We start from the raw sequence: 13836 nt of genomic DNA on the forward strand, positions 1-13836 counted from the left end.
TTAGACCCACAGTACTGCTCTGCCTGTCTAACTCACTGCTCTTGTTTTGCAGTTCATCTCCTGAGTCCCTTAGCAAGGCAATGTCATCAGCGAATTGCCAATTGCTAAGGTATTCTTAATTGACTCTTATCCTCTGCTGTTCCCAGGCTATGGCTATGAATACCTCCGGTAAACAGGCAGTGAATAGCATTGGCGAGATTGTGTCCCTCCGTCTTACACCGTTTCTTACTGAAATTTGATTCCTGATTTTATGGAGGACTATGGTAGCTATTCACCCGCTATCGATATGTTCCAATATTTTTAGGCAACGTTTTTCGACACCCTGATTCCGCAATGCCTGCATGACAGCTGAAGTTTCGTCTGAGTCAAATTCTTCCTCGTAATTTATAAAGGCTGTATATGGGGGTCGGTTTTGCTCAGCGCATTTCATTATGACCTGACTGATAGTGTAAATATGGTCTATTATGTAGTACCCGTTACGGAAGCCTGCCTGATCATTTGGTTTACTGAAGCGTAAGGTTGTCCTGACTCTATTAGTGATTGCCTTAGTTAATAGCTTATGGGCAACGGACAGTAAGCTGATCGGCTTGTAATTTTTCAAGTCCTTGACGTCTCCTTTCTTATGAATTAAAATAATATTAGCGTTCTTCCAAGCATCTGGTATGCTCGAGGTCATAACGCCTTGCTTATACAGGGTGGTTAGTTTCTATGCGAAGCATATTACTAGAGCTACACTACAGCCCGTCGAGCGCGGCGGTGGAGCTACCATTGACCTTTAGCGTGACCACGTGACAACATGACGTCACAGCAGAGGAGAGATGGGCTGCCGGCTCGCGCGGTCGGCCGCGGCGGTGGAGGCTCCACATCAGAGGCGCTGCAGCTGACCACGTGACGCTACAGCAGCGGTATAAAGCTGAGCTTGCCTCGCTCTCCGGGCACTTACGAGGCGGCCAGGTGTTGGGATGCCGCCTAGAAGCAGGGCTGATTTGAACGAAGCTTCAGCGTGCCACAGAGACCGATGAAGAGCGGGATGAACGTCAACCAAGGAAAGCCATGTATTACCAAGCCTAGCCATCAATATGCTTCGCATCTGACTAGGCTTAACCTTAGCTAAGCCTCAGCCATTTTTCTAGCACTTCCTTCCATCCATCCTTCAACAGATCTGCTGCTACTTAATCCTCACAAGCTGCTTTCCTACTTTTCATTGTTCCTGAAGCTTTATTTATTTCCTGAGAATTATAATTTGTGCAAGTTGGCGACCGCTCATGTTGACTTCACAGAACGAAACACACAAGGAAGACAGACATAAAAACGACAGGGGCGGGTGCCTGTCCCTGTCGTACTTGTGTGTTTTGCGCGATGAAGTCAACATGAATTTTCATTACTTCCTCTTTCGTTACTGGCGGGATGCCCCAGTGCTGTGCGCTACTGACTCTGTCATTAACGTACTGATTACCTTGGCTACTGCATAGATTTGTGTAGAACTCTTGGGCTACAAAGTAAACCATCTTATCCATATTGCTATTGACATTTCCCTCTTTGCCTCTTAACGCATATATCTGTTTTTTTTTTTACCTATGGCTAGTTTCCTCTTCACCGCTTTCAGGCTACCTCCGTTCTTTAGAGCATTCCCGATTCTATCCATAATAAACTTTTTTATGTTGGCTACCTTGCGCTTATTGATTAACTTTGATACCTCTGCCAGTTGTATTCTGTCTGTGAGGTTAGAGGCCTTCATGCTTCGGCGTTTCTTAACCAGATCTTTCGTCTCCTGAGATAGCTTACCGGTATCGTTTCGAAGCAACCTGCGACCTACATGTACTGCGCATTCTTTAATGATAGCTGTGAGATTATTGTTCATTGCTTGAACATTCAGGTCGTCGTCCTCAGTAAAAGCTTAATATTTTCTGCAACAATATCCAAAATCCCTTTACTTTCCATCTAACCACTAACTCTTCAATGCGCTCCCGCTTCGTTAGTTTCTTCCGTTCCCTCTTCAAGTATAGGCTAATTCGAGACCTTATTATCCTGCGGTCGCTACCAGACACCTTTCCGTAGACCCCCACGTCCTGCCCAATACCAGGTTGTGAGCATAGTATGGGATCTATTTCATTTTAGACACCATTGGGGCACTTACACGCCCATTTCCCGTTTTCTCGTTTGCGGAAGAATGCATTCATGATCTGTAAATTATTTCTATCTGCGAATTGTACTAATAACTCCCCCCTGCTATTCCTAGAGCCTGTGACATAGTCTCCTAGTGCCTAGTCTCCAGCCTGCTTCTTCCCTACTTTTGCATTGAAGTCACCCATCAGTACTGTGCACTGTGCTCTTACTTTGTTCATAGCCGAGTCTACGCCCTTATAGAAGTTTTCTAGTGCCTGGTCATCGAAGCTAGTGTTAGGCGCGTAGGCTGTACCACCTTCAGTTTTTGCCTCTTATTAAGCCCAATTATGACAGCTGGCACCCTCTCGTTAACACTATAGAATTCCTCTATGTTGCTAGCTTTATCGTGATTCATGAGGAAAACCGCACCTAGTTATCGTCTGTCCGCTAATCCACGACAGCTTAGTACATGCCCACCCTTTAGCACTTTATACGCTTAATCTGCCCTCCTTAAACCCTATGACATCCCATTCAATACCCTCTAGTTCCTGTAACAGCACTACTAGACAAGCATCACTGGATAAGGTTCTAGCGTTAAACGTTGTCACGTTCAATTTCCAACGGCGGTCTGTATGGGGCCAGAGATTCTTAGCATCCTCCGCTGCGTCACCGGTCTGACCGCCGCCTTGTTCAGTTGCACCGCAGCCGCTGGGGTCCGAGGGATTAGGATTAATTGGTTTGTTCATATAGGAGGTTGCCACCAAGTACTACACCAGGGCGCCAAATACAGTTCTGGTGGAGGAGTTCGTTGTTGGTTCTTGTAACCGAGCTGAGGCCGTACCCCAGACCTGGGTAAGGAATTCCACTGACACGCGAAGATTTTTTTAACCCTGTGGAATCGAACCGGGACTCGAACCGCGGTCCTCTTGCAAGCGAGGCGGATGTTCTACATCTACGCCATCGCTGCTCTTCCACCTGTAATATGTACCTAAACAACCAACAAATCCGGCGGCCCATCCAGTACTCCATGCCATCTGTAGTGAGATATTATTAAGGAGCGCCCAGCCGATCACGTATACTGCGCCATGGAATGGGACCTGTGTCGGTGGCGAATCCATTGTCGTTCACAGTGAGCTCTCGGTGCTTCTGGGTGCAGTCACTGCAAAAGTATTCGGAGTGCCACAACTGCCTGATGTCGCTGCCACGGCAGCCGTTTCTCGCAGGAAACCTCTGGAGACGCGCAGCTGGACGCGGTTTATTCCGAGGCGAAAACGCGTCTCCTGTGCGGTACTGCGCGCAAACTGTGGTGATTACCGAAAGTGGGGAATAAGCGAATACTTAAAAAGTCTTTGATTGCTCAAGCGGCCTTGGAAGACTTGAGCGGTTACTTTTTTTTTATTTTGCCCGTAGAGCAGCGTGACCGGAACGCTGCAGAGTCTCACTCGGGAGGAGAAGGTATCTGTGCGCCGGATTCGGGCAGGAGCGGCTCTGACTCCTTCTATGAGTCATCGGTGGCGTGACAAGAGTTTAGAAGTGACTGAAAAGTGTCCCCATTGTGGTGCTGTGCCAGACCAGTGTGACGAAAAACACTTGCTGTGGACTTGCCCGGCTACAGCCTCCGTGGGACGACGCTTCGCTTCCTGAGGAAGGTAGGCCTGCGATGGGAAGTTGCAGGCGGCTATCGCAAGTGAACACATCATAATCGCTTTATCGAGAACTTTTGCCGCTTTTTAGGAGAGGCTTGTTTACACTCCTTCTTATAACTTTCTCTCCATTTTTCATTATGCCAAACGGCAAACCTCTCGAATAAAAAAGTAACAGCTTCGAAAGTAGCAGCCTTCGTGCAAGCAAACATCGCTTGTCTGTCAGGAATCAGTGACGCCTGAAACGTGCTGTGGAAACCGAGCGGGAATGAAAGATTCAAGTAGCCCATCACAGTATATATGTCAGCTGCGGGCACGCGTGAAGGTCGTGTGGTGTCACATCTCACGTTTGATAGAAAATTATATGCATCATAGTCTACAGTGTTTGACTCGGTGACTGCTTAAATCATCGCGTGTGTAGAGTGGTTTAATGGCACCTTGAAGCGCTGGCGACGAATACCCGGGCGCAAGTCGTCTAGGAACCAGCGCGGCGAGAGCCCGGCACACAAGCGGCAGTTCTCCAGCACGAGCCTTCCACGGGCGGCGCTAGCGCTTCGTCGTCGTTGGTGGCGGTGCTGAGACATCATCTTCATTCCAACTGCCCCGGCGGAAAGAGGGAGCCATCCTGGCGACTCAAGGCGAGGAGACGACGAGGGGGCTGTAGTAAGGCTTCAAGCGGCTGACATGGACGACGTCGCGACCACGGCGGCGGTGGTCCAAAGAAGGTGTGACCGGTTCGATGATATAATTCACAGGTGACGTACGCTCTAAGATGCGGTACGGACCAATGTGCTTGGCCGAAAATTTGGACGCAGCCGGAACAGAGAGCCAGACCAATGATCCAGTGGAGAAGTGTGTAGCGGGCGTGTCTTGATCCGACTCATGTTTCCGGAGCCCTTGACGTTCGGCGGTGAAGGAGCGGTCCAACTGGCGGCACTGCTCAGCATGGCGGGTAATGTCAGAAAGGGAAGTATATTCTGAGCTGTCGGGGCTGTAGGGAAGGATTGTGTCCAGCAGATAGGAAGGCTCGCGCCCAAATAAAAGAAAGAATGGGGAAAAGCCGGTGGTTGCTTGAGATGCGGTGTTATATGCATAGGTCACGAACGGAAGGACTTGATCCCAATTAGAGCTGTCGGAGCTAATGTACATGGCGATCATGTCCCCAAGAGTACGGTTGAATCGTTCGGTGAGGCCGTTGGTTTGGGGGTGGTAAGCGGTAGTGGTACGGTGGACTGAGTGGCACGCATCGAGAAGCTCGCGAACAACTTCAGACAAGAAAACACGGCCGCGGTCACTGAGAAGTTCTCGTGGAGCGCCGTGACGCAGGACGAAGTGATGAAGAAGGCGACGTCGCGAGCAGTAGCCGCAGGTAGGGCAGCGGTCTCAGCATACCGAGTGAGGTGGTCCACGGCGACTATAATCCATCGATTCCCGGCGGTCGTGAAGGGGAGCGGCCCATATAGGTCGATGCCCACACGATCGAAAGGGCGAGCCGGGCACGGTAATGGCTGTAACGGGGCAGTCGAGGGTCGAGGTGGCGACTTCCGCTGCTGACAGGCTGTGCAGGAGCGAACGTAGCGACGAACGAAGTTGTACATGCCCCGCCAGTAGTACCTCTGGCGTAGTCGCTCGTAGGTTTTTAGCGACCCAGCGTGAGCGATCTGAGGGTCGGCATGGTAGTGCGCACAGATCTCAGACCGAAGATGGCGGGGAATCACGAGGAGCCACTTTCGGCCGTCCGGACGATAGTTGCAGCGGTACAGGAGATCGTCGCGGATGGCGAAATGGGAAGCTTGGCGACGAAGGGCCCGAGGGAAGGAGGACGTAGAGTGTGCACGAAGGGCATCGAGCAAGGAAGAAATCCATGGATCCTGGCGTTGTTGATGGGGCATGTCCATAGTAGAGAGCGCTGCGAGTAGGGAATCAGATACGAGGGAAGAGGGCGCAGGAGAGGGCAGTGGCGAGCGTGACAAGGCGTCGGCGTCGGAGTGCTTGCGGCCCGACCGGTAGACAACGGTAACATCGAATTCCTGAAGACGGAGCGCCCAGCGGCCAAGGCGTCCTGAGGGATCTTTGAGGGAGGCCAACCAACACAAGGCGTGGTGATCAGTAACGACGGTGAACGGGCGGCCATATAAGTATGGGCGGAATTTCGTGAGAGCCCACACTACGGCCACACACTCCTTTTCAGTCACGGTGTAGTTCGACTCTGCTTTGGTGAGAGCACGGCTGGCGTACGCAACAACGTATTCAGAAAATTCGGGCTTGCGCTGGGCCAGGACAGCACCAGAGCAGATGACTGGCTGCGGCGGGGGGGCGGGCTGTTAACTGGTTTTGGACATCGGGATGGTGCGACTGCGAAGGTCCACGGTGATGGGGAACGGTGAACGCAGCAACCTCCACCAAATGTAGAGTGGTTTATTGGCACCTTGAAGCGCTGGCGACGAAGACCCGGGCGCAAGTCGTCTAGGAACCAGCGCGGCGAGAGCCCGGCACACAAGCGGCAGTCGTTGTTGTTGTTGTTGTCCTCTACATAATGGCGCGTACCCACTGCGAGGGATTGGCCAAGACACAGGCGGCAACTGATAGGTGCACAAAACGTTAAACAAGAAAATAATGGTGGGGAAAAATAAAATAATTATGTAATAATAGAAATTAGGAAATTAATGAAAGGATCTCAGATGTGTAATTGAAATAGGCTAAACAAATGCGGCAGTTCTCCAGCACGAGCCTTCCACGGGCGGCGCTAGCGCTTCGTCGTCGTTGGTGGAGGTGCTGAGTCATCTTCTTCATTCCACGTGGAATAACATAAGCACTGTTTGCCTTGCGTGAATGCAAATTGTTCGATGCAAGCAGCTTTAATGCTAAAATGAAAATGCAACTATCATTGAAGGAGTTCAGGAGAAACATCTCAAAGGCTGGGGAATGAACTCGGTAAAGGAAGAAAGTGGCACAGAAGCGAGGAAGTCTACTTTAATTGTTGTTTTTCAAAGAGGTCTCCGAGTTCACGCTCTGTACAAAGTGAATGGCTCAGAAGCAGTGTGCACACATTATTCTTTTTAAAAAAGTCAATTAAACACAATAAGTTTATTTTTATTTCCTCTGCGTATGGCCGGATACTTCAAAAATCTCACTTTTGAATTATTTAGCTAAACAGCTGTTTCCTAAGTTCTTCGGAAGCCAAACAGTGTTATTCTTCCCCGACAGCTCAGTTGGCTGCGTGATGCTCTACGCACGACAGTGCTCCGCAAAACACCACGTGCTACGTAAACAACGCGGTATCAATTAGGAAACAAAAATTTCTTTAATCTGAACTGCCTGATTGTTATTTGTTCGAACCGCCAATATCATCAGTTCTTTGGTGCTGTAAATAAACGATGCAAAGTCGATTATAACTGAAGTATGATGTTGGGCTAGATGGTTCATAGGATCAGGAAATATAAAACTGCGCTAAGAAGACGGGACGGGAGAGCACAAAGACGCACACACAAAGCGCAGAAGTTGCAAATGGATTTATTTAGTAAAAAGAAGGGACTCATAAGCGTCATAAATATATCAAACAAGGTACAAGCGGTATGGAATCATGCTCGAGGCAGCGACTAAGAAAGTACCAAGGGCGCGTGTGCGTTAAAAGCTATGGACAGACTATAGATATGCCCATCTCAGAATTCTAATTTATTGATAACAGAAAATAAGGCGATGTAAGGCGATGTACAGTGACTTGATAATTTCTCTTTCCGTCTCTTTGTCTTTGCTTCTGATAGAAATTTTTTTCTCGAGATAAGGTTTGCACGTGCGTCTTTGTGTTCTCCTAACGTTCCGTCTTCTAGCAGTTTTATATTTGTTGATCGTTTATAACGCCTTCCACGGCTGCTTTATCCTTGCAATACACACCAATAAAATCGCCTAGTTTCGACTGGTGCCCACATTAGAGGATTAAATCTAGCCAACGATGATGTACAGCCAGACACAGAGGCAAATAGGTTCCAATCGTTGGCGGACGTCGCGGGTTTAAAAAGTTTTCGGCAGGCAGGTGCAACGGGACCTCTGTGAACCAAACGGTGCGCTGGCGTCGCACGAGAAAGATGTGAGGGACTGAAGAATGCTGCAGTGATTCTAGTTATGGCCTGCGACACGTCATCACAGCACCACCGTCACCTGCTGTCTGGTTCCGCAACCACGCGCGCATGAGCTGCTTCTTCCTCCTCACAGTGACGAAGGCGCCATCGCTCTATTTATGGAGCGGACGGAACGGCGGACCAGAGGTCTGGTAAACGCTTGTCGCCTGCGCCTATAATCGAACTGGTTTGCAGGCCTTGTTAATTATTAATGCGAAATCATTACTAGCCCCATTACGAGAAAAGCGGAGGTGTGTTGTGCGTACTCGTGGATGGTACAGAAAATCCCAGCGATGACAAGAATAATAGGGCGCCATTAAACGGCCTTACGACGCACGGAGGAAGTCGAGCGCCGCCACTTCAGGCAATGCAATACATGTCATTCGTCTATGCGTCTATACATATGTACTCGCCGCCGCGCCGCGGTGGCTCAGTGGTTACGGCGCTCGGCTGCTGGTCCGAAAGACGCGGGTTCGATCCCGGCCGCGGCGGTCGAATTTCGATGGAGGCGAAATTCTAGAGTCTCGTGAACTGCGCGATGTCAGTGCACGTTAAAGAACCCCAGGTGGTCGAAATTTCCGGAGCCCTTCATTACGGCGTCCCTCATGGCCTGTGTTGCCTCGGGACGTTGAAACCTATAAACCAACATGTACAGTGGCGATCAATATGAAGGTGATCGCTCGAGCGGCGACCGAGGCAAGGAGCAGCACCATGTTAGTCATCACCTTCCGTGGCGAGAGGAACATCACAGTAGCTTCCCTCTCTCTTTTCGCTGTTCCTTGAGCTGCTGCTACTCCCTTCTAGCAAGTCCCAAATTTCGTTTTTTTTTTTTACGCGTCAGCAGACAGATGCGCACGTGTCGTAATCTTGTGTATACTGTTAAACCGGACGCAATCAATTGGAAGTTAACCGTGCGAGCGTCAACCTATGCTAGAAAAAGCCGCCTTGACGCGGCTTTTTCTAGCATAGGTTGACGCTCGCACGGTGCGCGGCATTTTCAGTGCCGTGCTTCAGTGCTTCATTGAACAGCCAAAGGGCGAGGGAAGCTATCACAATTCTGCATTTGTGTGGTAAAAATGTGCCACGCGAAGACTTGAAACTTCGTCACCCTTCGCGAGATAACCTTCAAATTCATTCCGAACATATTATCGGCTATGATATGAGGCAACGACGAGGACACATGATTTCCATGAAAGAGAACAAACACAGAAAAAAGCTGGCGTCCTAGGGGCGACGGTTGTAGCCTGGAAGAGCCTACGAGGGAAAGAAGGCAACGCAATCTTTGTCGTCGCAGTTCCGGTATCGGCCGCTATGCAGCTTGAAAGGCCTGCTCGTCGATGCTCGCGCGATCACCTTCAAATTGATCGCGACTGTACTCGCCATTGACCGACTTGCATATGGCACCAGTTTTTCCGACGTTCGGTCAAAATTCTGACGCAGCCGTTTGTCTTACAGCGTTCCGGGTGGTGTCACGCGATTCCGCGTTGCATACAGCTCACATGAGCAAGTCAAGTTGGCGGCTGGCTTGCGATAGGGATTCGAACCGACGACATAAATATGTACCTTCAGCTGTATGCCTTCCCAGGCTTTGGTATCAAAAACTGCGATGCAACCGTTGATCGTACAGCGTTCCGGGTGTTGTCATTACGCGCACGTGTGTGTGCGGGCGGTGTCATCCATCGCGCCACCGGAAACGGATACGCAGAGGAATGGGAGGTATTTTCTGAAAGGATGCTAGGCTTTAGGAGCAAGTAGTCTCGCAGGACGTTATGGTGCCGCTCAAACCAGACATCATAGACACGCCCAACAAAGGGGGCGCCAAAACTATACTGGGTCTCGACCTGCATAATGCCTTCGATAACGTCAAATACGAGTTCATACTAACTAATCTGGCGGAGATTGCCCCAGGAAAGCGGACCTACGATTGCGTTAGGGACTTTCTAACCGACAGAGCAGCAGAAATAAATCTTGGAGGCATCAAGTCGGAAACTTTTAAGCTGGGAGACAAGGGCACCCCGCAGGGCTCAGTGCTCTCTCCTTTGACCTCAGTGCTCTCTCCTTTCTTATTCAACCTGGCATTGAAGAACCTACCGCCACTATTGAAGGCTGTCGAAGGGATAAACCATAAGCTATAGGCGGACGACATAACAATATGGACGCAGACAGGAAACGATGGGGTAATAGAACAAAATCTCCAACAGGCGATCGATATTGTCCAGGAATACGCGGAATGGGCAGGGTTAAAATGCTCGTCAAGCAAATCCGAACTTCTGGTGATCCGGGCGTCTAGAAAACGCGATACCAAGGCAGAAAGACATTCTCGTACAGGTAAATGAGACTCCGGTAGGCAGAGATGACAAAATCAGGGTCCTAGGACTTTTAATACAGGACAATAGAAAGAACACAGAGACAATAAACATACTTAAAGGCCTACTTGACCGAAACTACTTCGGCAAATTTTGCGCTCGATATAGTGTGCATGTTATTAACAATATTTATATTTAATATTAGGGCTGTGGAGCGTCTAGGATTTTAGTTAGAAGCGTTCAAGAACCTCTGTAGCAGACGACGCAGACCCCTAGCGGTGTGCTGTACAACTAACAAACCAGACCGGAAATGACGCACATTTGAGACACCGGCATCGCCGGCTCGCCAGTTTCAGGCGTTCTGAAGTGAGTGCACGCCCCTTGTAAGCTCTTCTTCTTGCACGTTTCTGGCTGTTTTCACCGCGAAGCTCGATGGTATCCGAGAAAATATAAGCTGCTGGCATCATGTAGACGAAGTACATGGCCGCGGAAGGGAATACGAGGAATGCGGAAAGCACCATGTATACCTCTCGGCCACTGCCCTTCACCCCCGATCTCGAAAGCTGGTGTCAGCTGTCTGGAGCTCAGGTTTTAACGTGAATTCCCCTCTCTTCTTCAAAAAAGATAATGGTGGGTGACTGTGAAGCAGGATAAAGTGCAGCGGATGAGTAGCGTCAAAAAAGGACGTACAGACTTGGCTGTCCAGAAAAGATGTCGCGTGGAGTACGACATGTGAAGGCCGAGCTCATGAAGCTTGTCAATGATGTGAACACAGGTGGGGACCGATGCCGTGTGGATTGCATCGCCGAAGCTGCTGGCCGTCTCGTCGTGTGCCTGCCACCCTATCACTGCCAAGTGAACCCGATAGAGCTTGTTTGAAGCGATGTCAAGGGTTTCGTTGCCAGTCAAAACAAGACATCATGCAAGTGACTGCTGAGAAATGGAAGAATTACGAGCAGTATGTTAATAGTGAGGAAGATGTGATGAGCAAACTGGAACACGTCATCGATGATGTTGTTTGCCAAGGACCGGCTATTGTTGTCAACCTGGAGGACGACACAACCAACCAGCAGTGCTGAATGGAGTTGTGATGAGGACGATGAGATGAGCCCCATTAACGTGCTAATGTGCGCACGAAAGTCGGGACCATTTAGTACTGTCGCAGTGAGTAAATCGTCTCTCATGAGATATGGCAGACGCCGTAGTGGACGGCTCCAAATTAATGTTGACCGCTTGTGCGTTGGCTTTGGCGCAGCGCATGGGGTTGTTTTGCATTTCGCCACCATCGACATTCGGCTGTCCCTGTGACATGGTGGTCGCTGGACACTTAGAAAACTCATTTCCTTGCCGCTCTTTTTCCTTTTTTCCCCTTTGTTCCCCTCCCCAAGTGTAGGGTAGCCAACTGGGCATCGCCTGGTTAACCTCCCTGCCTTTTCGTCCTTTTCTCTCTCTCTCTCTCTCTCTATTAGTACGCTTTCTTTCACATGGATGAAGCCACCGATCAGTAACTGGCAGTGCGACAGCGCGTAGGAATACACTAACGTAGTGCGCTCCATTCTGATCTGACGAGAGAGCTCTACCTTTCGTACTGCTACAAACATCTTATGAGATGGAATATAGCTGCGCAACATTTTTGTGCCCTGCTTAGCTGTGTCCCAGTTGTTTATAGAACTGAACAACCGCATCTCGAACTTCTTTTCCTGTCGCAATCTGGACATCCGTAGCATGTGTCGGCTGCTCAAAAATACCATTATACATCTCGGTTTCACGCAACCACTGCTGCGAGACGGAGTCCTTGAAATGCTCACAGATGTTATGAAGCACACACCTTGCACGTATTGCAGTCGGTACATTTGTAATGTCACACTCCATCCTCTTCATTGTGAAGCGGAATCGAGCCTTAAGCCTCCCAAAGGCATTCTCAACTATTCTTCGGGATTTGGAAAGATGGTAATTGAAATTCTTGTGGTCTGGTAATGTGCTTGAACTGGGGGAAGGCTTTATGAGGTTTGGCGTTAGTGGGAAGGCCTGATCACATAGTATCAACGGGGGTACTGCAGTGCCACTAATAACAGCGGTGGGTGCTCTAAACATGGAGCTGGAAACAGCCTTCGCCAAGGCCGATTCTTGGTACACATGGGAGTCGTGGAAACGCCCTGGAGAGCCAACGCTGATGAATCTGAAGGCGTATTTGTGGTCGACAAGGGCCAGCAGGATGACACTGTACCTGCAAATATAATTTCAATTATGAAAAAAACATGCTCTATCGCAAGTTATGAATACACATCCATATTTATTCTATGCTTTCAGCACTTACCAGCCTTTGTAGTTGTAGTAATCGCTGGCGTGTTCTTTAGGTGGAGAGACTGGAAAGTGGCATCCATCCAAAGCTCCAATAGCTTGGGGAAATTCACACACAGCCTGAAACCCCATAATATGTTCCGGCATGTCATCCTCCGCCACCATCTTTATCCACTGCCTGTCCAGCACCTTCACTACCGTTTCGCAGAACTCTCGGTATATGATGTTGGCTGTGGACCTCCCTATGTCAAACAAGTGGGCAACAGTCCTGTCCTCTGCCGAAGAACAAAGCTTGTAGAGCCCCACTGCAACACGCTTTTCGATTGGAATCGCCTCGCGCATGGCTGTATGTTGGCGCTCCATTTCTGGCCGGCAAGCATCAACTAAGTATACCGGAATGTAGTCTCCGAAACTCTAAACGACTGCCGGAAATTCCGGCTTCCCAGATTTGGCAACGTGTTCTCGAACCACCGTCCGATTCTCGGGTACGCCCAGACTTCGCGAGGCATAGGGGGTGGCAACGCTGCGAGCATAGTTAGTATCGCGTTGTTTGCGATGAGCCGCTCCTCAATAGCACGCACTTGCGCACGTGCAGCTTCGATATCTAGTTGCGATGACACAATGGCTGCAACAGCGAGCGCGATCTCGCATTTTCGTCGCACTTGCTCGCGTTCGTCACTCATGGCGGCACTCGTACAACACTCGCAACAAACACAATTAAACACACAACAGGCACAGGCGAGACACTCTGTTAACTAGAAACTAGCAGTGTCTTGCTGAATACGCACATGAAAGTTAGAACTGTGGAAATTTGGCACGATGTCACCGCAGACACTGGCGGATAGGCGCATGAATAACAAAACAAGCAAAACGGTCCATGGTGGCTGGGATAGACGCGAACAAGGCTACATTTACCTAAAACACGTCGTTTTATAAATTGTGCTACTGGGCCGCTGCCTGAGTTTGCAAAAAAAAAAAAAAAAAAACATTCTGGGTGCAAAAACAACTAATACAAAAATAAAAATGCTAACTGAACGTAATATTTTGTCGCAAACATGCAAACAAAACCGAAAGTGCTGGCCCCCTGGTGGCACGAGAAGAAAGCAGCTAAAGGCCGGCTCTGCGCCGTGTAGCACCGACACCGTACTTTAAGATAATGCTACCTTTACCGGCTCGCTCGCCTTTATAATAAAGGAGCTTTATGGTGCCTGTGTGACAGGGGTATAAGCCGGTCCAGAAGTTAAAGTGGACGGCTTTGCTCATCGAGCAACGCCGTTTTGACAGCACGTTATTTACACCAGGCAGCAGTCTAGGAGAGGTCTGCTTCGTCTGAAAAGGAATCAACATATGCACACCCGTTTA

General features: G+C 49.5%; 2 protein-coding genes across 3 annotated transcripts in view; one reads left to right on the top strand and one right to left on the bottom strand.

Annotated features, from left to right (window-relative positions):
- Nucleotides 1-13836, top strand: part of LOC149369446 (lysozyme C-1-like) — a 62220-nt gene that overhangs the window by 37521 nt on the left and 10863 nt on the right. The gene's annotated exons all lie outside the window — the stretch shown is intronic.
- LOC149369447 (uncharacterized) lies at nucleotides 11673-12874 on the bottom strand. Its single transcript, XM_089570903.1, has 2 exons — nucleotides 12491-12874; nucleotides 11673-12400 (listed from the first exon to the last, which is right to left on the bottom strand). The coding sequence occupies exons 1-2, from the start codon at nucleotides 12835-12837 to the stop codon at nucleotides 11818-11820; spliced, it is 930 nt and encodes a 309-aa protein (XP_089427029.1). The 5' UTR covers nucleotides 12838-12874; the 3' UTR covers nucleotides 11673-11817.

This window comes from Amblyomma mixtum, chromosome 1 (assembly GCF_055824585.1).
Source record: "Amblyomma mixtum isolate Tamu chromosome 1, ASM5582458v1, whole genome shotgun sequence".
NCBI classification, from domain to species: domain Eukaryota; kingdom Metazoa; phylum Arthropoda; class Arachnida; order Ixodida; family Ixodidae; genus Amblyomma; species Amblyomma mixtum.

Coding starts and splice junctions, on each gene's coding strand:
- LOC149369447 (XM_089570903.1), bottom strand. CDS start 12,837: ATGGAGCGCCAACATACAGCCATGCGCGAGGCGATTCCAATCGAAAAG. Junction 12,401..12,490: donor TACTACAACTACAAAGGCTG/GTAAGTGCTGAA, acceptor TTATATTTGCAG/GTACAGTGTCATCCTGCTGG.